Source organism: Hippichthys cyanospilos, chromosome 9, assembly GCF_059441005.1.
Source record: "Hippichthys cyanospilos isolate Australia breed blue-spotted pipefish chromosome 9, RoL_Hcya_1.0, whole genome shotgun sequence".
Lineage (NCBI taxonomy): Eukaryota > Metazoa > Chordata > Actinopteri > Syngnathiformes > Syngnathidae > Hippichthys > Hippichthys cyanospilos.
Genome location: NC_142377.1, coordinates 23,526,509 through 23,548,973, shown reverse-complemented (window position 1 = coordinate 23,548,973; position 22,465 = coordinate 23,526,509). Strand labels below are relative to the sequence as shown.

General features: G+C 59.1%; 4 protein-coding genes across 6 annotated transcripts; all 4 read right to left on the bottom strand.

The window, feature by feature from the left end:
* On the bottom strand, positions 1-5,760 carry LOC148419632 (serine/threonine-protein kinase 4-like). 2 transcript variants are annotated; one of them, XM_088422415.1, is made up of 11 exons: positions 5,384-5,759; positions 4,410-4,490; positions 4,150-4,278; positions 3,939-4,053; positions 3,660-3,824; positions 3,396-3,563; positions 3,144-3,281; positions 2,888-3,025; positions 2,525-2,705; positions 1,130-1,245; positions 1-706 (listed from the first exon to the last, which is right to left on the bottom strand). In XM_088422415.1, the coding sequence occupies exons 1-11, from the start codon at positions 5,422-5,424 to the stop codon at positions 542-544; spliced, it is 1,437 nt and encodes a 478-aa protein (XP_088278541.1). In that variant the 5' UTR covers positions 5,425-5,759; the 3' UTR covers positions 1-541. The 2 variants fall into 2 exon arrangements, with proteins under 2 accessions (XP_088278541.1, XP_088278540.1); XM_088422414.1 differs by having other exon boundaries at positions 3,660-4,053; positions 5,384-5,760.
* A 481-nt stretch (positions 5,761-6,241) lies between these two features.
* On the bottom strand, positions 6,242-7,783 carry cox6c (cytochrome c oxidase subunit 6C). The gene is made up of 3 exons (XM_088422426.1): positions 7,622-7,783; positions 6,646-6,760; positions 6,242-6,458 (listed from the first exon to the last, which is right to left on the bottom strand). The coding sequence occupies exons 2-3, from the start codon at positions 6,748-6,750 to the stop codon at positions 6,333-6,335; spliced, it is 231 nt and encodes a 76-aa protein (XP_088278552.1). The 5' UTR covers positions 6,751-6,760; positions 7,622-7,783; the 3' UTR covers positions 6,242-6,332.
* Positions 7,784-8,496: 713 nt separating this feature from the next.
* On the bottom strand, positions 8,497-12,858 carry LOC148419630 (odorant receptor 131-2-like). Its single transcript, XM_088422425.1, has 2 exons — positions 10,309-12,858; positions 8,497-9,730 (listed from the first exon to the last, which is right to left on the bottom strand). Exons 1-2 carry the CDS (start codon positions 10,531-10,533, stop codon positions 8,963-8,965), a joined length of 993 nt encoding a protein of 330 aa, XP_088278551.1. The 5' UTR covers positions 10,534-12,858; the 3' UTR covers positions 8,497-8,962.
* A 147-nt stretch (positions 12,859-13,005) lies between these two features.
* kcnq2b (potassium voltage-gated channel, KQT-like subfamily, member 2b) lies at positions 13,006-22,400 on the bottom strand. 2 transcript variants are annotated; one of them, XM_088422405.1, is made up of 19 exons: positions 22,108-22,400; positions 20,603-20,750; positions 20,443-20,533; positions 20,222-20,348; positions 19,839-20,014; positions 19,297-19,422; positions 19,104-19,214; positions 18,930-19,025; positions 18,726-18,820; positions 18,087-18,155; positions 17,964-17,993; positions 17,345-17,424; positions 17,034-17,231; positions 16,143-16,190; positions 15,951-16,059; positions 15,437-15,568; positions 15,232-15,352; positions 14,984-15,159; positions 13,006-14,853 (listed from the first exon to the last, which is right to left on the bottom strand). In XM_088422405.1, the coding sequence occupies exons 1-19, from the start codon at positions 22,238-22,240 to the stop codon at positions 14,214-14,216; spliced, it is 2,706 nt and encodes a 901-aa protein (XP_088278531.1). In that variant the 5' UTR covers positions 22,241-22,400; the 3' UTR covers positions 13,006-14,213. The 2 variants fall into 2 exon arrangements, with proteins under 2 accessions (XP_088278531.1, XP_088278532.1); XM_088422406.1 differs by having other exon boundaries at positions 20,109-20,348; positions 20,605-20,750.
* Positions 22,401-22,465: the final 65 nt, after the last annotated feature.

Below are 22,465 nucleotides of genomic sequence, written 5' to 3'. Positions count from 1 at the left end.
TTTCGTCTTTACGGTCTTTATTGCGGACGGGCGGCAAGATCGGCATCTTCAAAAGCACTCGCGTTTTGTGAACAAAGCGGATGGGGGGGCGGGGGCTCCGCCGGGCGGACGGCCCGTCCACCCTTGCCGGCCCAAATAACAATAAAAAAAAAAAAAGCGCGACGGTTCCCGGCCGGCAAAAGGGCAACTTCCAAAAGCGGCCGCGGGAACGCGAACCCCGCCGCTTCCGTTTTGCTTCCGCCGTATTGAAATATCAAAGAGAGCCTTTTCTCCACCAGTGCGTTTGACTAAGTTACAGTAGTTCCCTTTTTTCAGCGCCCCGAGGAGCTCCCCAAGGTCCGAAAGCCGCCGCCCTCGGGAGGGGCCGGACAAATAGGAAAAGCCTCCAAAATACGCTTTTGGGACGGCGAAAAAGGTCGAATAAAGCGGAGGCGGCCGGGCCGGGTCGGCGCCTTTTCGCGTATTTTTTTGCGCGGCGTCGCCCCGGCCGCCTCCGTGGCGCGCGCGCGTCCCGTTTGCCCTTGAGGAGGCGGCCCCGGGGTCAGGCGTCGCCGTGCTGCTGCCGGCGCTTCTTGGCCTGGATGGCGTCCAGGATGGGCTTCCTCTTGGCTCGGTAGCGCTGCCGGATCTCCTCCATTTCCTGCTCCATCTGCGGGTCCAGGGCGGCCAGGCGCACGCGCAGCTCCTCCGCCGACCACGAGCTCACCTGCCGCGCGCGACGCCGTCAGGGTTAGAGACGCCGGCCGTGCGCGGCGGCGGATCTGCCGCGCCCGACGTTATCGGGACGCCGCCACCCCCGGACTAAAGTCGCGACCCGCGTTGCGCCGGGCGGACATTTGGACCCGACGGGGCTTTTCGGCTGCTTTTGCCGCGGGATATCAAAGGAAAAGCGTCGGAAAAACAAGGGGACGGCGCGCCGACGCCCCTTCTAAAGGCGTTCCGAGTGCAGGCGGAGAGCTATGGTGAAACGGAGCCCGCGTCGGGTCCCGGTGTGAAACGGTGTCCATTTTGCACATTGCTTTATCGCGCCTTTCCCCCCGTTTTGGCGGGGATCCTTTCAACGGCGCAACGGCAGTTGGATGTCGCCGGGGGCGAGCGAAGGGGCCGGCCTTTCCCCGGGCGCACTCACCAGCTCCAGATCGGCGGCGGGCGTCGGCGCTCGGTTCTGAGCGCCCTCCTCCTTTTCCTTCTGCTCAAAGTACTCCAAGAAGGACGGCTTCCCGGGCGGAGACGCCTCGTCCGTCCCTGACCCGACGCCCGCAAACAAGCGCACATTTCAAAGTGGGCACATTCACACAAACATTTGAAAGGTACTCTTCGAGCGGCGACGATGTTTTTCAAAATAAAAGAATGCCGATAAGGCACAAAGCCGGGACGTCGCGGAAAAGGCCCGTCCCGTTGTCGGTCGGAGCCCCCTTTACTGGCGTTGGCTCCCCCGAAGGCTCGGCGATACGGTTCGGCGCGTCAAAGGCGCATGACCCGACGATATCTGGCGCGGCCCATCAAGCCGTCCGGTCCCGGCCGAGCGACCGGCCTCCCCTTTCGGAGCGTTCCCGGGCCGCATCGACTGAAAGCGATCCCCCCGACGGCCGGGAAGCACTCAAGGAGATAAAAGCCTTCGGAGGCGTTGGCTTACGGCCGCTTCTTTTTCGGGCTTTCTGCTATTTTTGGATTCGGTCGACCTATCGGGCTCCATCTACTTTCGGCTGGAGGGACGGCCGCCACGAGACGGAAAGCCCAGAAAACGTCAAAGGCATGCGCGCGCGTATATATATATATATATATTCGTCAGGTTCGAACGTAGCGATCGCTGGTAAATACTCGTCGGCCGATCGGAGCGGCGTCCCGAGGAGCGGACCAAACGACCGAGTCGCGCCACGCTCGGGCCGAGTATTCGGAACGGGCGGCGCAAGTGTACGCGGCGCGGGCCAACGTGTACTTAACAAAAAGGGGAGCGACCAAGGAAGGCCGCGGCAGGCCGCTGCTGCGTCCGTGTCACTGCGCCCTCTGCTGGCTGTTCGAAGCACGACGCGGACTGCACGCCAAGAGCGGCAAAGTGCGCAATTCCCCAAGAAGAAGCCCCCTTAAATTTGGGCTCCGATTCGGCTATTTTCTACGTTACCGCGTATAAGACGCACCAACACCGACATCAAAACTATAGCAATAGCAAACTATAGCAAAGCAGAATAAATCTCGCGGCGGCGGTCTCCCGGCCGAGAGGCTGTCCGATTGGAGCTGAATGACTCGTTCGCGTGAAGCGCTTTGAGTACCCGGCTGGTAGGAAGGCGCTCGGGTACCGCATTTTCTATCCGTAAATGACACACTTGTTCGCTTTTCCTTTTCCTCGCGACACACTTCCGGTTCATTTGCCCAAAAACGGCCAAAGCTGAGTTGGGGAATGACGGAAGAAGCTCAAACTGCCTCACGACTATTAATTGCGCTTCGTTTTGTCGGAAGGTCGGGCCAACTACGCAACGCCGCAGTATAATGCCGGCGAAAACAGTAAGAGGAGACGCCGACGCACTTTTCATGGTGCCCGCCTCGTCGTCGTCCGAGTTGATGACCATGGTTCCCAGCTGCGAGCGCACGGTCCCCGTCTCCTCCTCCTCCTCCTCCTCGCCCCCGCCGCCTCGGGCCACGCGCACCGTGGCAGAGTCGCTCCGTCCCGACATCACCATGGTGCCCGGGTCCGTCTCGTCCTCTTCCTGGAAGGCGGGACAATCGAGAGGATGAAAGAGGCGGGCCTCCTTCGTTTAGGGCCCCGCCTTTTCGATGACTCGGCCGCGTGAGAACCGCGAGAAGCGGAAGGCAAGGAACGGACGTTGAACGTCGGGGTCGCGCGCGAGGAGAACCAAAGGACGGCCCAACGAACGAGCGGCAGACATACAGAATTGTCGTCGTCGTCGTCGTCCTGCTCGGCGCGCGCCGCCGCGGCCGCCTCCCGCCGCTTGGCTTTAATGTCCACGGCGTCGCAGATGAGCGCTCTCAGGACGCCGCTGGGCTTGGCCGCCTTGATGAAAGCGTGCTGGAGGAGAAAGGAAAGAAAAGAGGCACAAATGACAAGAATCCACAAGAGCGGAAGGCGCGAGGGCGACCCCGCGACACCCCCGCGCTCGCCGAGAACCAGCAGAGCCGGCGTCTACCTGGAGCAGCTGCGTGGCGGTGGCCCTGTTCTCCGGGTTCTTCACCAAACACTGGCTCACAAAGTCCCGGAATTGCGGCGACCACGCGTCCGGGTTGCGCAAGGTCGGCGGAGGGTTGGTGGGGATCATGAAAATGGCCTGGAAGCAGACACGGCCCGCACGGGCGGGATCCTCAAAGCCTCCGTGAAAGGCGGCCCGACGCCATTCGCTATCGGGGGATCCGGCCGAGTCGTTTGACGGACGGGCGCTCACCCTCATGGGGTGGATGTCGGCGTAGGGCGGCTTGCCCTCCGCCATCTCGATGGCGGTGATGCCCAGCGACCAGATGTCGGCCACGCAGTTGTAGCCGATCTCCTGGATCACCTCGGGCGCCATCCAGAAAGGCGTCCCGATCACCGTGTTCCTCTTGGCCATGGTGTCCTGCCGGGAGCGGGGGCCGGTGAGGCCGGTGAGGCCGGTGAGGCAAGGGGGCAAGAGAAAGGAGAGGAAAAGAAAGGAGGGAGGCGGCGCACCCACCGTCAGCTGACCGGCCACGCCAAAGTCGGCCAGCTTGGCCTGACCCTCCGCGTTGAGAAGGATGTTTCCCGCCTTGATGTCGCGGTGGATTTTCCTCATGAAGTGAAGATACTCCAGACCCTTCAGCGTGGACTGAAGGATGCCGGCGATCTCGTCCTCGCTCAGCTGCGCGCAACAAAACATGCCCTGGCTACGCCCCGCTTCAAAGGGAGCGACCCTCGCCTCGCCTCTGGGAGCACGTTGAAACAACCGGGCTCGGCCCGCTCCGTCAAATCTCACCGTCTTGCCGCGTATCCGTATGATGTCGGACACGGATCCCGCCCCGCAGTATTCCATGACAATCCACAGGTCGCTGTTCTTGAAGTAGCTGCCGTAGTAGCGCACCACATGCGGGCTGGGCAAAACGGATAGTCACGAGACCTACCCCTTTTTCACGCCAAAAGGCGCGCGGGCGGGCGGCGCGGGGGAGGTCGGCCAGATGCGGGGCCACCTGTTGCACTGCTGCATGATGGAGATTTCCTTGATGATCTCCTGCAGGTCCGACTCCACGGGGACCCGTTTGATGGCCACGATCTCCCCCGTCTCCCGGTAGTGAGCTTTGAACACGCAGCCGTACGACCTGACGCGCGCCAGACGGGAAGTTGCCGAACAGGAAGCCCAGAGGGCCGGCCGGCGAGCGAGCGGCGGCGAGCGAGCGCGCGAGCGAGCGAGCGCGCGAGCGGCGGCGGCGAGCGCGGCGGCGAGACTCACCCTTCGCCCAACTTCTCCAGGACGTCAAATACTTCCTCGGGCTGCTTGGTCAGGCTGTCCTCGCTCAGCTTTTTCAGCTGCCTGCCACGCACGCACGCACGCACATGCAAGCCAGCTCAAAATGTCTTTATTGGAGAAATAGACCCACCTGGTAGCGGAGGAATTCGATCGGCCGACAAACCCTAGCGCTAAGTCTGGTACAGAAGAAATGACTGAACCGCAGGGTCGGAGTAGTCCAACAAACCTCCAAAACAAACAACTGAAAACCGCCCCGTGTCTCAATCCGGTTAGCGAGCGCAGTCGAACGCCGGGGCCGGTCGAGCCGCTCGGCAACTACGCCTCCACGGCGACTCCGGACTCGGCGCGGATGGGCCGACTGGTAGAGCGAACGGCGAGTCGAAGCCGTCGGCATCTCACGCTTGTCGGTCGGCGAGGCGCCGCAGAGACGCCAATAACTTCAAAGAGAACGCCGCGGCGTGGGTGATGTCACGTCAAGTAGCCGGTCCTTTCCGAATTCCTATCCATTCCCATACGTTCAATCAGGGGCGTCAAACCGGTTTTAGCTCGCGGGGCGCAGAGACGAAAACCGATTCCCGAGTGGGTCGGACGATAAAATCACGGTATATATTTGTATAGCTTCAAAAACAATACTTCCGTTATTCTTTGATACTGTCCGAAATAGTACGCGCGCAACATCCCCATTACTACTGTACTATACACTACCATATCACAGATTGAAAAAAAAAAATCAGCTAGCGGGCCGGAACCAGAACCGGCCCGCGGGCAGTAAGTTTGACACCCACGTACGCTCGGATGAAATAGCACTACGTCGCGTTCGAAGGGTGGCGGGCGAGTCAAAGTCGTTTCAAGAGTCCGGAAGCGAGCCAGGAAGTCACCCGACGCCGACGCAGACGCCGACGCCGACGACGTCAGGCCATCGCGAAGCGAGTCGGCGAGCGGGGGTCGCCTGTTACCTGCGAGGATGGTTCCGCATCTGCACCTTGTCCTTCTCCATGCTGCGCTCCGGCGGCTCCCGGCCGTTCCCGCACCCGCGCCCGGCCAAGGGCGGCTAACGTTGTCGCTCGTTTAGCCGGTAGCCGATAGCGCGCTAGGTGGCTAACGGCTAGCCCGCCGACCAATTAAAAAGTGAAGGGGGAAAAAAAAAAAAAAAAAAAAAAAGCTCGCCGTCTTGGCGTCACATTTTCAGGCGAGGTGCCGCCGGCGTCCCGCTCGGGGTCGACGCGGCCATCCCTCGTGCCGAGCCCGGACAACTTTGGACTTGTTGAGCAGCGCGACCGAAACACCGGCGGCGGGGAGGGGGAACACGGAAGAGCGAAGAAAAACGAACAGGCGCGAAGAAGAACGAGGGGGAAACGAAGAAAAGCGGTGGCAGAGGGGAGGGGAGGGGCGGGCCCATAAAGGCTGCAGTGGTGGACGTCGCCGGCAGACGGCGCAACGTCGCTGGGAAAATCAAAATCGGATCGTCGCGACCGTTGTTTTCCAAATGCAGCGTTGCTTCGGAAGCGTATCGACGAACGCCGGAATGAAATCGTTTCCTTCCATGTTACCGCGTTACACATCACGTGTTTACACAAGAAGCGCAATGTACAATTCTTCATTCTAACGTGGTTTTTCCCGTTGTGGCAGTAATGCATTTCTACACCGTTTTAATTTATCTTTAGTTTTGCCTTGTGGCGACTTTACTATGTAAATCGTTGTAATAGCGTCATTTGAAGATGACTGCGATTCTACGCGAAGCAAGTGCGGTATGAATAAAACGAAGGACTTGTAGAATAACACTGACGGACCGAGACAAGACGCTCCCCAAAAAGTCTCTGTTGAATGAATATACTTTTATTGACATCTTCACAGCAACAATTCAAGGAGGAAACGGCGACGTTTGCCAATGGAGCGGCGAGGCTTTTATTCCGCGGAGGGCCGCACGCTCTCGAAGATTCCGGCCTCCCGCATGGCATTGAACTCCTTGACCGAGTCGTAGTGCTTGTAGAAGTCGGCGTAGGCTTGCTTGCGGGGCTCCGTCACCGTATACTGCGCGCAAACACGCGACATCTATCGGAGCGAGCAAAGGCTTCCGGTCGTACGCGAGCGCGTTAGGACGGGCGATCGCGCCAGCTTGTCGCCGGGCGGACGAGGACGAGCGCGAGCAACTTTTGACTCGCGGGGAGCAAGCGATCCAGAAGCGCGACTTTGTCGCCGCGGCGCGCGTCGGGCTCACCTTGAAGGCGACGGCGGCCAGGATGGACAAGCCGAAGGCGATGGGCAGATGGAAGCGCAGGCGCCTTCCCAGCAGACCTCGCATCACCGGCTTGGGCAGCGACATCTTGGAACACCTGCGCGGAGAAGGAGCGGACGTGAAACCCGACAAGGAGCTGCGAGGAAGACCAATTGCAACCACCTACCTCGGGATTAAAAAAAAAAAAAAAGACCATTATTATCTTGGCGGTTGCGCTTCAGACTAGATATATTTACGGTTGACCCCGGGACCAAACGGCCTCGCGAAGAGCAAAAGCTAAAATGCATTGTTGTGAACGATATCCTTTTTTTCCATTCATCCGCTGATTAATCAGTATCCTTTGGCCTGATAAAAGCCGTCTCAACGTAGTCGTCCTCGGCTCAACCGAGAGTAGCTGAGCTGGCCTATGAGACTGAGGCTGAGGCTGAGCGGGCGTCGGACGTGCCCAAAAGTCACAGCTCTCCCTAAGAACGTATGGGATGGACGAAGCAACCAGGTCGGACTGCACGCAAACTCAATACAACCTGGGAGGAATGGCGAGAGGACGACGAATCAAATGGAGGAAAGAAACGGGCAACGAGTCGACGGCGTCACGACAAGCGACCAATCACACGTCGCGGTCAAGCGAGGCGACCGCGGACACTTCCGCTAACAAGCAGGATCCCTCGCGACATTTTGCCAAGCGATCGCTCCCGGGCAACTTTCGAAGCGAGCCTCGACTAGGAGCGTTTCATCAACTTGCCCTTTTCGTTTGTCGGGACGAAGGAGGGCGGGAGCGGGAGCGAACGAGCAGCCGGCACGATGTTCCGCCCGAGTGATTTAGCCGGCGTGCGAACGTGTGAAATGTTCCCGAGTGCGGACGTGGGAAATGTTCCCGAGTGCGGACGTGGGAAATGTTCCCGAGTGCGAACGTGGGAAATGTTCCCGAGTGCTCACGATCGCGCCCGCTCGGACTCACCTTGTTGGACCTTCACCGAGGTTGAGCAGCAGACTAGCACGTCGGCTAAAGCGGGCGGGTGGCTTTCCTCTTCTTCGTTGCGGGCTTCCGAAAGAAGCCTTGAGATGCGAGACGCCGCCCTCTAGAGGAACGGCGCCTCCCCGCGGTCGTCGCTTGGCTACGGGCGAATGAACGAGAGTGCGTCAACACGGACTCGGGCTGGAGAATTACTTTTAATATTATTATTATTACTGCATTGTATCATTTGACAGAAATACCTTGTTAGTTTTTGTACTTTAATATATAAGCCCACCCCCTCCCGCCCACGTCGATGTGACGCACTCTCGTTTGCTCGTTCCGGGTGAACTCAGCAAGCAATCTCATTGGATACCAAGCTGTCAATCAATGTGCTTTTGCAAGCTCTGATTGGCTGGTTTTGTGGCACAAACGTAACGCGTGGCAGAACTGAGCGAGCGCGGAGGACGACTCGCTCGCTCGATGTTGAGCAAACGCGATGTTGAGCGAACGAGCGAGGGAGCGAGGGAGGGAGGAGTATCGCCAACGAGAGCGAGATGTTGAGCGCGAGAATGCTAGCGAGCAAAAAGGAATTTGGAGCGAGAAACTTCTTTTCGAGAACTTTTTTTCTGCGCTCAAAATCTGTTTTCGCTCGCTCAGTTGTATTTTTAACGCTCAAATTTTTACTCCGCGCGCTCGTAATTGTGGCACAAATAGTTTGTGTGTGAGCTTATCACTCTCAGCGATAACTTGAGCCTGTTGGTCAGTGACGGGGACCGACGGGGGCGAAAACGCCACAAACACAAAAACGAGGCAAACAAAATGCAAAAAAAGAGCGAGAGAATGACGATGGGTTTGGAGTTGGTCTCCCCCTTCGACGCTTTCTTTCTCAAAGGCTTTACTTCAGTTCATTTCTCACGTTATACGTCACTTGTAACTTGCCGCACATTTTAAGCGGAACGGCTCGTTATTTTTTGCAAGCGGCACCACAATTGCGAGGAGATTTGAATATCGTGACTAACGTGACACTCGAGAATCCTTTCTGACCCTCGATAGTGCCCCCCCCCCGTTGTCCGCGCGCCCCACAGGTGGACGCTTGAAACCCGACAGCAAACGAGCCCTGCGATCAAACCCTGAAAGTCCACGCACCAATGACAAGAAAAGTCAGTAAGGCAAAAGCCAAATGGAGAAGGGGGGTCTTGAGCGGGGATTCAAAAAGCGAGAACGCACAAGTCGACCGACTCGCGACTTTTAGCGCGGCCGACCCGCGGCTCCGACAGGGGCTTTGGGCTTTGCGGGCGGCGGCCGAGCCCGGCCAGCGCAAAGGGCCGGCCGCCCCGCGGGAGCTCAGCGGGGGCCGCTCTTGCAGAGCAGGTAGCGCTTGAGGTACTTCCTGAAGCACTTGTCCCTCACGCCGTAGACGACGGGGCTGATGGCGCGGGGCAGGATCTGCACCACCACGTAGCAGGCGAAGAGCGAGTCCGAGTAGTTCTCGGGGAACCAGCGGAGCAGAGCCATCTTGACCAGAGCCTCGGCGTACATGGTCATGCAGAGCAGGACCTGGACGCCGTGCAGGACGATGGTCCTCCGAGCCTTGGCGGCGTCCTTGCTGGCCGTCCGGGCCGTGAAGAGGATCTTGAAGTAGAGGAAGAAGATGACCAGCCACACCAGCACCAAGTACGCCACGTAGGTGAAGTCCCGCTTCCGGGCCAGCGCGGGGCTGGGGAAGGCCGTCTCCCGGAGGCAGAAGATTTCCGAGGAGAAGAAGCCCGGGGGCTCGGTGGCCAGCGTGACCAGGAGGTCCGGGAAGGTGGAGACCAGGCTGGCGGCCCAGATGGAGGCGATGAGGAGCAGCGTCCTCCTGACGGTGCAGATGCGGGCGCGGTGAAGCGGCAGGCACACGGCCACGTAGCACTCGGCCGCCATGCAGGCCAGGTTGAGGGGCGTGTTCTCCGAGGTGATGACGGCCATCAGGATGAAGGGGGCGCACGCCCCCGCGCTGATCCTGTGCAGGGTGTAGCTGACCACGAACAGCGCCACGCCCAGGCTCATCTGGATCATGTCGTTCACCACCAGGTGGAAGAAGAGGATGTAGCGGGGGTTGCAGTAGAAGATCTAAAGACAAAGTTGCAAGTCAGGCGTCGCGGCCCACGCCGCGCTCCGCTCATTTTTTGCCGCTTCAAACACGCCGGCCCTTTGACCTCGGCCGTTCCCCCGTCGTGCGTCGGGGACCGCGGCTCGCCCGCGCTCTCTGTTACCCTTCCCGCACGGGGGTGTCGAATCCGGGCGCCGCCCGCGGCCCGCGCTCGAGTCAAAAGAGGAAACGAGCTCCTTCGTCCCGGCCTGTCCGTACGACTCGCGCCCGCCTTTTCCCGCTCCTTTTCTCGACGTCCCCCGACGGGACGCGGGGAAGGCGCGCCGGCTCGGAAGCCGGCTCGGAAGCCGGCTCGGAAGCCGGCTCGGAAGCCGGCTCGGAAGTGTCACGTGAGGCCGAGCCACGAGACGGCCCGCGCGCTTTTCTCGCCGGCTGACCGGTCGCCGTTGGCGTTCTGAACCGACTCCGCCCAATCCCGCGCTAATTTATTCATTTTTCTCCGCCGTGCGTCTTCCCCGTGGACTCGTCCCGAGCGTCCTATCGCGCCGCCGGCAAAGTCGCGTTCGCTTTTGGATGACGGCGAGACAAGGTGGCCTACCCGCTGCTTGCAGAAGGTGTACATGAGGCCCACGTTGATGTAGTTGATGGACAGTCCGATGGCCAGCACCAGCGCGTTCTTCAGCACCGCCTTGCTGAGCGAGTCCCGGTACTGGATGAGTTGGCTTCCGTTGGCCGCCGCCGCCGCCGCCGCCGCCGCGCCCATCCCGCGCACTAACGCAGTCACGGCAACGGGCACCTGAGATCCCGCTCCGGGAAAAGACATTGAAGTGCTTTTGCGCTTTCCCGCTAAATGCGTTCGCTCCTTCCCTTTGGGCAAAAACCCTCATTCCGAAGGCTTGGCTTTTCATTGAGTCGGCTTTCGCTTCAAAACAACGCGCGCTTCGGCTCACTCCTCCTCCCCCCGTTTCCGACAACATTTTTCCTTCCGCTTCATCCGACCGGCGGAGGAGGGGACAAAATGCATTTTTGTAGATTTCGACGCTTTTGCTTTTTGAATGTCGGAGTCAACGATCGCATGCCTGGAAAGAAGCAGCAAGTCTGCCGAAAAAAAGGAATGGATTTAGTTCCGGAAGCAGTCTTCCTTCTGCCCACTCTGCCCGCTGAATAATAGAAAGTTAGAGAAGGACCTGGCATCAAAAAAAAGAAAAGCGAACAAACGCGTAGACACTTGTATGCGTGCGACCCAGCCCCCATTCAGCCCTCCCTTTTCCCTCCAAAAACATCAGCTCATTTTTTGCACTTTCTCATCGAGTGGCGAGAACGGGACAGAACGGAAGGGAGTTCGGAGTTCTTCAAACGCCGCCCCTTTCGGATCCTTTTCGAGCTTGCAAACGTTTAGCCCGTAACCCGCCCTACATTGCCATTTTCCGGCCTTTTCGCCTTCTCCGTCGGCGGTCGCCATCTCTAGCTTTGCGCCGCCGCAACGGAATTTCCGCCGGACTTTCTCTTTCGGTTTCCGCCTTTCATCGTACCGAAACGCAAACTTCCCCAAGCGGTCTTTCATTTGTGGAGTATAAAAAAAAAAAAAAATGAAGTCAGTTCTTACCTGTGCGAGCGGGTTGCCTGTCTGACCCCACGCCCGCCCTCCTGCCATCTTTTATACGCTCAGCTGCATCATCCTGCGCGCGCACGCACGCACGATGATTGGATTGGAATCCCTTGTGTAGGTCAACCAAAATCGGGAGGCAAATAAGTCGGGCGTCGGGCACGGCGACGGGAAAAACGCCAGCGCCGTTACTCGGAGAAAGCTGTGCTTTGCCGTCGGCGTTGCCGGCGTTCCGCTTGGCGTCGGCCCACCGCCGGGTTCTTAACGCGGGCCCCGTACGACGGCGGGGCCTTTCCCAATGGGTCCCGCGGTCCCGGTACCGCTACGTGCCAGATACGCATCCGTCAAAGTCTTCCGTTTTGCTTTCTTAGCGCGAGGCATCTTCAAAGGCGACATTTTTCGCAAAAAGAAATCCCAGCGGCTTTCAAGGCGAGAGCGGCTAGGAATTTGCTTAACCGCGGCCTACCCGGCCGACGGCGCGGAGCCCATTGTGACCCCGCCGCATCCGCCGAAAGTTCCCGAGCAAAACGTCGAGTCGGTAGTACGAATGCGGCGGCGACGTCAAAGCGGCGGCGACGGCCGTTGTCGCGAACGTAGCCGAGAGGCCCAAACGTGGCGGCGCGCCTTTCGCTAACGAGCCTTTCGCTAACGAGCCTTTCGCTAACGAGCCTTTCGCTAACGAGCCGGTCGACCTTTGCCTTCCTCGGGGGACCCGTCGAGCCCGCGCCCCCCCGGGACCGACCGTTCCCGCTAACCTTTGACGATCCTCCCGGGACGAACGGCGGCGTCGGGCGCACTCACCTCCGCCGCCGCGGGGGGAAGCCTCCACGGAGGAAGCCCGGCAAATATTTAGGAAGAATTACACGAATGACATATTTGTTTGGAACATCAAATCCAAGAGAGGACACTTCACGTCGACGACTGGCGGACGCGATTCGACGGGACGTCCGGGCGGAAACGCCGGCCCCCTCTCCCCGCGCGCCATCATCAATTATCGACCGGCCGCCGTGACTTTTGTCTCGTGGCCCGGTCGCCTTTTCATTTCGCCGCTCTTACTAATCATCTGTTATTGCGCTTAATCCATTATTTACGTGACTCCGATCCGTACTCGACCGCTAGCGTCTTCGACGGAGGCGTTTGATCACGGCCCTTTCGGGAGCTCCGGGCGCCACTGCGGTTACCGCTCCTAATAGCAGTGCGCACCACATCGGAAATGGTTTAGGTTAGGCTGCTAATTGTTTTCCATTAGGCTGGAAAAAAGGAGAAATAGGGCCTCAATTTCCACTGGCCTTTGCTCGAAAGGCGTCGTCCGATGCGTTCACGTGGTTAATCAAAGAAACAAAAAAGAAAAACAATCGATTTTGAAGCTCAAATTCGGGCCTACTGAGACATCATTTGCCCTTTTTTCCCCCCTAGATCTTGTTTAACGGACTGGAATGGACAGGAAGTGCTGGGAGGGTCTCCAGCTGTGGGGGGGGGGGTCTTCACTTCTTTTGGCTGTTAGTTTGTCCACGCGGTTCGGGAAGAAGCCCCAAAAAGGCATCTGTTTTGCTGAAGCGCAAAGGCTCTTTGTTGAAAAAAGTTGAAGGCACCATGAAGGCGACGCTTCCCATTTTTTCTACGTGAGGAACTCGTTTCAGATCCGACTTTCCGTTAGCGTGCGGGAGCACTTTCAATGATCCCCTCCAACAAGCTGCTTTTGGGATTTATTTCTTCAATCAGCGCTTTCAGGAATATGTTTTACTTTGTCACCATCGATAACGATAAGCACACGAGCGAGGCAGAGACGCGATGAGTGCTTTTCCACGAAAAGGGCAGGAAAGTGTAGAATGCAAACAAAACTGGGTGTGCGTGTGCGAGCGCGCGTGTGCGGGGGCGAGTGAGAAGGTGCGTGCGCGCGCTGTCAAAGTGGGCCATGTAGGAAAACGAGCTCGCCGACCCGCCCGCACGTCGCACGCGAGCCGGCGGTCTAAAGTGAGCGTCGGGTCGGTCCCAAGACTTTTTGGCCCTTCGCCCGCGACGGCTTGCGCATTAGCGCGGGTAGCTCACGAGCTCGCACTCGACCCCGAACGAAGACGTTTGCCTTTTCGAACAATAACACTCGGACACGTTTCGCGCGGAATATATTAGGGCGAGCCCGGAACGACGCCGTTAGCCGGAATCCTTAGTCTTAGCGTTAGCGCCGCTTCCGATTACAGAACAGCAAGCCGTGCTCACTTAGCCTCATGGAGTGGCTGCGATCCGTTTGATATTTAGTATAGCATTGTCAAACCGCCTTTTTAACATTTGACGTTTCCGGCGGCGGAAGCTCAACGCGCCGCTAATGTTGGCATCGATCACTCGGCGCGCCTCGGCTCGCTCAAACGCGGGTGTCGCTTCGGACTTGTTTCGGCGGGCTTTTCCAGCAGAGGGAAAAACTAGTCAACCGTCTCCCGCGTCTCGGTTTTGCAAAAAAATCTGTCTTAGCGTAGGCGGGACAGGCCGAAGCGCGACACAGGCCGAAGCGCGACAGCGTGACGGGGCGCGTGTTTATTGCCGAGGCAAGCGGGCGTCGGGCGAAGCCAAGCAATCAATTAAAATCGCGTCCCATCATGTGACGGTGAACCGATGGGGCGCGACGTTTGCTGTGAAGAAGGCAGGGACGGGCGTGCCTTCTCAGTGTTTCGGCGAAGCGGTGGAGAGCAGGCCCGCGCCGGCTAATCGCAAGCCGGAGTCTTCCCGCGGTCAAGCGATCAGGTCTTGAAATGGTAAAGCCGGAAAGTAGATAAAACCAGCCCCCCCGCGATGCTTATTCTCTCCTTCTCAGCTAACCCTAACCCTAACCCGGCCTGCAATTATTATGACTCATTCGCGTATTTATATCGGAGTTCCGCCGGTTCGACCTGGGGCGCCGGACTCTACTTGGCCCCGGTCCAGGCACGGTCCGAACGCGGCGAGGGCGCGCGGAGCTCCGGGTCCGAGTCCGACTCGGCCTCCGCGATGTAGGGTCTCGCGGCGGCGCGGCGGGAGGCCCCCGCCGCCGCCGCCGCCCCGAGGTCGGAGGACAGTTTGGCGGAGGAGTAGAAAGCGTTGTTGAGGAAGTCCAGGTTGTCCCTGGACTGCGAGATGGAGAACCCGCTGAAGGAGCGCTCCAGTTCATCGTGGTCCGCGGACGGGATGGACGAGGAGCGCTCGCTGTCAGGCTTGGCCTCGTCCTCCCCCGCCGGATTCACTCCTTCCTCACCCCCCCTCTCGGGCTTCTCGGCGCCCGCCCTCTCTCCGGCGCCGTGCCGGTTGGCCCGGCTCGCGCCGTGCCGCTCCCCGGCCGGCGGCGGCGGGAGTCGAACCAGCGACCCGTCCCCCGCCGGACTCGGGGTGCTGCCGCGGCTTCGCTGCGGGGGTGGCGGGGCCTGTCGATGGAACTGGGAGCCGATTGGCTGCCAGGAAGTGGAGGGGGGGCAGGTGGCGGCATCGCGGTTCCGGGGGCCGGTCGAACTGCTGGAGCGGACCATCCCGGTCCCGAAACGACCCCTGTCTACGTTGTCGTCCGGCAGCGCTCTGGAACCACAGCAAAACCGATGGCGGGTTGTAGAGGAGCCGTAGGCTTTTTCAGGGCCCTTTTGGTGTCGACGGACAAGATGGAAGCATTCCAGCCGAGGTTGTGGTCTTACGCGGATCGGATACTCACTGGGCGATCTTGGGAATGGACTGGCTCTTCTCCAGCTGGTCCACCGGACTGTGGTAAGGCGGCGCCGGGTCTGGCTCCTTGGGCCCAAAGTAAGCATCCGTCTCCGTCTGCGGGATTCCCATTCGCTGGATGTAGATATTGACTAGGAAATCCAGCTTTCTCTCCATCGACAGGACCTGGAGGACGCAAATGAGATGAAGAGGGACCAATCACCAGCAACCATGGCCAGACCAAGTTGTACTGATCACCTGTTTTTCCACCTTCCCCAAGCGCCCCATCATGCTGGGGTCCTCGGGGAGTTCTTCCGCCGTAGCTTTGGGTCTGTCCTTGTCTGCGATCGGCGTTCCTCGGCCCACAATCTGATCCACCCTAAAACCAGGAAGAGAAAGGAAAGAACCCCCGCGTTCTCAGGACTGGCTTCGGTCCGTACAAAGCGGAGGACAGACGGGGTACCTGGACTGAAGGTTTTTGATGCGCGCCAGCATGTCCAGATGTCCCGCTGAATACTGTTCAATCACGTCCATGACGTCATAGGGACGAAGACTCTCCTTAAACTTCCTCTTGGACACCATGAAGCGCATAATACTGGGAGACAGGAATCGGAGGTCAACGCCTTCTCCTGACATCCGGCAAGGGAGCGTGCGTGCGCGCGCGCGCATCTCGAGGGTGAAGGAGCACAAACAAGGACAATAATAATAACAGCAACGAGAAAAACCCACAGCGAAGTGAGAACAGAACAGAACAGAGCAGAAGGGAGGACGGGACAAGAAGAGGACATGGAAGCTAGCTGGTCTCAGGCCGTCTCTTACCCAACTGCTGATGGTGACGTTGGTCCTAGGGTGAGCAAAATAAACCAAAACGTGAACCAAAATATGAATCAAAAGGCAAAGAAACGGCGAGCAAAGCCATGAGTGAAGTCTACGAAATGGCATCTGTGGCGACCGTTCCGGGAGGGGACTCCCCATACCAGATGGCTCGGATGGTGACCTTGATGCCGGGCGTCAGATCCTGCGGGACAAACTCGCAGTGGCAGCTCTTGTTGTCGTCGGCCATGTCTTCCCCCGGCAGGCTAGCGTCTGCAACGGCCAAGCGCATGGCCCGGGCGTTACGGCGCCGTACGAGGGCGGTGGCGTGCGATCGGTCGTATGCGCGCGCTAACCTGGCGAGCCCTTCTGCCTGAACTCTTCGTCCTGCATCTCTATGAGCACTACGCGAGAAGAACACACCGCACGCTTTAGAATGGACACGGGACACCAAAGGAGACCAAAGAGGACTGCGTAGAAAGCCGCGGTCCAGTTCTTGCGCTAAGACCTGCTGCTGCACGCACGCACGAGGATCCCGCAAATTTGAACATCATCTGCTCCTCTGTTGCAGACTCCCGCAAAAAAGAACCAAACGTCAGGCCTTAATCTGTTTTAATCGTATTAAAACCCCCGCGTACTTGAAGGTTCTGTCCCACGGAGCGACAGAAAAGCAAGACGGATGAAAGCGCCCATTTCCGGATCCGTGGCGACGTCGCGTTCCAAAATGGACAGGTCATCGAAGAGGACTGGCTTTGGGAAACGTTACTACCGGGTCATTTCTCCACCCAGCCATCCGTCGATCCTCCCGCAATTTTCTTTTTACAAAACAAATGCATCCTTTATTCCACACCCCCATCAACATCCAAACACGTCCCTTGCATTTGGCCAAACATCTGTTGATACAGCCGTCCATCTCTTCATCCTTCGCTCCGCTAACTTTTACCACCGAGCGTCCACGCATCCTTTGCGCCTTCCGCCCTCCAACGTTCACCCATCCAGCCTGGCGAACCTTCCAAACAGTCCGTTAGCTTTTTGTGCAAGTGACGTTCCCAAACATCCTATCTCCATCCGACGGGACGGGCCTGATTCCATGACAGCCGCGTGAAGGCAAGCTGCGCGAACCACCGCGCCGAGCTAAAGCGTACCAAGCAGAGGATTATGGGATTCCGTGCTTTCAAATGTGACCGGACGCACATTTGGCCGGACGGGTGAGTGGACCCCGAGCCGGCAAGGCTGAGACGTCCTACCTTCCGAGTTCTGGCGCGATGCGGCTCCTCGGATCCTGAAAGCCTGCCTGGTTCTGCTGCGCTCGCCGAAGCTCCAGCTCTTAGGGACCTTACTGGGACTGTCCTCCGGCCCGGGATCGATGCTGGGGGAGCGGCGCAGAGCCTGAACGCCCCCGGGGACCCCGGGAACTGCGCCGCCGGGACCGACCGCCGGGACCGCTGGCGACAGGAAGCGGGTGGATGGAACGCATTGGTACCCGAGCCCGAGCAAAGGTGCGCCGTGTGGACGGGACGCAACAGAACAGGACGCCACAAGACAAAGGAGGACTCACCGTGCTGAGGAGAACCTTTTCCTTTGGTTCCTGAACTGCGCGGAGAGGAGAAAACTCTCTCCTTCAGGCTGACCTTCTGACTGTCGGGACAAAGTCAAAAGGCCCGATTGGCTAGGAACCCTAACAGCGGCCGCCCCACCGAGCGTCGAGCGGCGGATTGCGCGCGCCGTTGACGAGCGTGTCGCCCGCTAAGATCGAGGCGCGATTAGAGAACGAGTGGTGAGTGAAGCGGCACTTTCCGACGTGCTGGTGCTTTCTACCATTTGGGGTCAAAGGAAGTCGGAAGTCATAGGACCGGACGTGTTGGTAAGTCAGGATATTTGGCTCCGAGGTTTGTTGACTTTTGACTGCGACGGGCTGCGAGAGGCGGAGATCTCGCGCGTTCCGCCCACCGATACGCTGCGCCCGTATGGCTTTCCGTGCCGGATTAGCAGAGGCGTGGCCGCGTCCGCTCCTCCGGCGCCACAATCCCGCCTGCAAACGGGCTAGCCGTTTCCTTCGAGCGTCGTGCCGAAGATCGGAACCGTCGGGCTCGTTATCGGGATTCCGCGAAGCGCGTCGATCGGGGGGAAAGGCGGAAAACGGGCTGGATTGTGGCTCCGGAGGCGTGCAATCCCACCTGGGAGAAGGTTCTGGCTGGACGTCCTTCCTGCAGAGACGGAAAAAAGCGAAGGCATCATCGCGGTAGCGTAAAAGTAGAAAGGTAAACGTGAATTCCAAGACAGAGTTCTTGATGGTTGACCTGAATGAGAGTCCTGACTTGTTTTTGAGATTTCTCAGCAGGTCCAACTGGTTGAGGGGGGGGATTAACCTGGAACGACATCAAATTGTCACACCTGACGTTGGTCCTCAGCTGCCGATTGTCTTCAGCGGACGGCCTATACGCGCACGTTTGAGCGCTTACCTCCGCGAAGAGCTACATCTCAACTCGGGCTTAGGGTGGGCTCATTTTGACACATGGGCAGGTGGTTCGACCGCAGCTTGTTTGCAAATTGTCTCCCGCCCTGCCTTCACCCAGTGACCTCCACTGGGTATTTTGGCCCGCTTTCCTTCTACTACCCCCGCTCCGGCCCCTGCTCGGCGGCGGCGATCGTACTCTGCGGCGGCCGGCCGACCGGGACCGGGACCGGGACCGGGACCGGGTCCGACCGGATAAAATTATGTTGCCCGCCCGCCAGTCATTTTGACCTCGGGCAGCGTGGAAGGCCAAAACCTTCGCCTTTTAAGGTATCTTCCTTTTCTTCCCCGATTTGCGTTTTGAGTTTTGGCAAGGGCGCCGGAGATTTCAATCAGGCCATGTTGCCGATCTTTGGAGAGCGTGGGCTGGCGAAGCCCCGTGAGATCTTTTGGGGTCACTTGACCTGACCGTCGGCGGACCGACCTGTACATGGGGACGGACACGGTCCTCTCGTAGTAGTCCCACGTGGACGTCAGGTCGGCTCGACTCAGGTTTGTGGCGTACACCCTCCAGGCAGCCTGCGTGCGCACAGCGGGCGACGCGCAGTCAAGTCGGATCTGCTCCCTTCTCACCCTTTTGTGGGACTCGACTTTAGCGCCGTCCGGATCCCGCGCAGCGCCGCTCAACCTGAATGAGGCCGGCTGCCGGGTTGCGTCTTTTCTCAAAATGCTTTTGTCTGTGCTGCTCTTGGACCTTGAGAGCGAAACCGGAACCCAGGATGCCCTGATCGCCGGGGAGGAAACGGCTGAGGAAACCGATGAGCGCCCACGCAGAAGCTGGCCGGCGCGGGCGCGCGCTTACGGCGGGCAGAGCGAAGAAGGACACGCCGATCAATGTGAAGGTGGCGGCCAGCAGGCGACCGTTCCACGTGATGGGGAACTTGTCTCCGTAGCCGATGGTGGTCAGCGTGATCTGACGGACGCGAGCGAGCGGCCAATCAGACGGCGTCATGCACTCCAGAGCTTTGTCGCCGGAGGACGGGCGGAAGCCTCACCAGGCCCCACCAGAGGGCGTCGGCGTAGGTCTCAAACTGTTCGTTGTCTTCTTTCTCCGCCAAATAAACCAGGAAGCTGGCCAGGATCAGACACAGGAAGCCGATGTACCAGGCCGTGATCAGCTCCTGGACGCGCGCCCGCACAGCCACAACGTCATCCAAGCGCCAATTCAGTCTGCCGCCTCAGAGAAATCCACAACTCAGGAAGTGAATCGATACCAAGGGTAACTAACGCGCAAGCGATGTCGGGGCGCGCGCTAGGCGGCAGGCCGGGGCCGCCCGAACCGTTCCCTCCGAGGGCCAGCTCTCGGTTCGCCGAAACCCGTCAAAAGCGGCGCCGGCCGCGCAAGCCCGTTTGACTTACTTTCACAGAAAGAGCCCGTCGACGTTGGGCGAGAGGTGCGCGCGGCTCTCGCCCGTCGACGTTGGCTCCCGACGGGCCAAGACGCGCAAACGCCGCGTAGCGAGGAGGCGAGGAGACCGGGCCGGCTTTCGCCTTCGCCCCGATCGTGGCCCGGCCGCCGGCGCGCGTCGTCTGTCACCTTGCTGTGGGCGTAGACCACCGATCCCAGCAGCTTCCAGGTTCCGCCGCGGCGGTCCATGCGGATCATGCGCAGAATCTGAAGGAAGCGCAGCGAGCGGATGGCCGAGGTGGCAAACACGTTTCCCTGCGTGCCGGCCGCCAGCACCGAAATGGACGCGATCAGGACCATGATGTCTGATGACGCAACACACATAGGGGATGGGAAAAAATGCTGCAATAAAGCCATTCTATTCCATTCCGTCGTCATTTACACCGGTCAGAGAACGACACGGATGAATAACAGGACAAGCGCGAGCGGGGTCGCTCTCAAAAGCCGGAACCGTTGCCCGAGTCCCGCCACCGGCATCGTTTGAAAGTCTTCTAGCCCTCGGGGCGACATACCGATGACGCAAAAGGGCTTCCTGGCAAACTTGAGTCTTCCCCGCCACCCTCGGTATCGGCAGCAGCAGCCCGCCGCCCAGATGCGCACCATGTACTCCACGCCGAATACCACGATGGTCACCACTTCCTGCGCGCAAAGCCGCGTGCGGGGTCAGCCCGCGCCGCCGGCCGGCCGGCCCTCGGTCCGGCGGCCCCCGACGCCGCGGCTGCGCCGGGCTCACCAGGATGTAGAGCGCGTCTTCGGAGCTCTTCTCGTACTCTCGGATGGTGGAGAAGACGGACAGGACCAGGCAGGAGAAGACCAGCAGGAACCTGAAAGGACAGTCCCGGGTCAGGGCGCGGCTGTCCGTCAACGGCGGACGGGCGTCTGCGTGTTCTCACACGTAGGCGTGGTAGATGAAGGCCCAGCCCCTGGGCCTCTCCAGGACATTGTAGAGGAAGTTCTGCAGCCGTCTGTAGAGGGCGTTCCTCTTGGGAGCTTTCTTGCCCCCCGACACGCTGCTGCGCTGACGTCGAGGACCTTCGTCGGCTGCGCCACACGGGTGGGTGTGCTCAGTCGCGACAAATCGGTTCCCGACGAGGCTTTTTTGCGGCTTTGCGTCGGGCGGGCTCATTTGCTTTGCGAACGCGGGAGGCCAGCGGCGCCGCCGGACATCCGCGTTTCCTTTGAGCTTCTACGGCAGCGTTGAAACAAAAGCTCCCGCGGCCAGAGAGCGGATCTCGGCTCCGCGCCTGCAGGAGGCGCTGCTGTAAAATTTGGATGCCTCCGAGGGGCAATGTGTAAATTTGAGAGCGGTTTTCACCAAGGCCGGCGGGAGCTGCTGCGTTTACCATTGTCCGGAGCTAGAACAGACACGCCGGCCTCTCCCCGTGTATTATCCTTTCATGGTAACGAGACCCATGATTGCGTTTCAAACATACTGTTTCTCCTTAAGAAGGCAAGCATTTGCAAGTCTTTAACATTTTTTTAATGTATTCCTTTTGAAGAAAAACGGTCTACATCTTACACAGCATCCTTTAAAACGACCCAAATTAAAAAAAAAAAAAATGGACCGGGCTACTGCGATGCCAAAAATGATTGATTGTTAGCTGGAGACATAAATATTGAGGGCTGCGAAAAGCCTGACGGATGCTGCAGCTCAATTGAACGGCCCGCTTGCGGTTTGGCGCTTTTCTCGACGCAAACATGAGGGCTACGATGATTTTAGCCAGTCAAAAGTTGGGAAACACCTTCGGTTCATTCACTCTTTTTCTCCCTTAGTTTGCCACCCCCCTATGTTGATGTGGATCTTGCCCTCTGACCTGCAAGGGCCTTTCAACGTTATGCGAATTTGAAGGCGGTTTCAAACTGTTAAAGACAACGTTATGCGAATTTGAAGGCGGTTTCAAACTGTTTCCGACTGGCAGAGTTCCGTCAATATCGATATCTGGCGAATACATCATCGACATGCGAAAGAGAGGGACTCTTTCGCATGTCGATGATGTATTCGCTCCATTGGACCGCGGGCTGCACGATCCACGCGCACGGGGCGGGGCGCAATGATGAGAAAACGTTTTTGCCTTGAGAATGTCATCAACAACCGCGACAAATAGGGTACATTTGTAGTCCCCCTTTTTTTTTTTTTTTTTCTCGCAGCGCAGCGTTATCCTCTCCTTAGACAAAGTCAAAGAGGTGGCTCTCGATCGCAGCCGGTCAAAACGTCTTTCGACGTTAAAGGTTGCCCGAACGCAAAGCGTCGTTCGGAAAGCGGTCTCCGAAGTCTTTCGATGCATTCCGCGGACGGACGAAATCGAAGCGATAGCGAATCGAAGCGTGCGGCTTTGTTTCCCTGGCGTTTGACGGGGGCGTGACGTCACGCCGAGCCCGGTTCTCTCGCATCTTTTACCTGCAATGAGCAGCGCCCCGTCCCTGCTGGACTCGGTCCCGCCGGCCTCCAGCCCCACGAAGCCGACTTTGAGCTTCTTCTGGTCGGCCTGCGCCCCGGGGAACACGCCGCCGTTGCGAGACTTCTGCACCATGGCGGAGCGAGCATCGACACTGGCGAGCCGCTGCCGCTCACGGGCCGATCGTTCGCTCTTCTCCGAGGCCGCTTCCCGGGCAGACCGGAAGCCCGGTGACGTCACCGCCGCCGCCAATCACCAATGACGCGACGTCCGAATCAAAAACGGCCGGCGCGCGCGCTCGTTTCGGTCGGAGCCTTGTCGCCGTAGCGACCTCTTGTCGCCACGGCAACCACAGGAGAG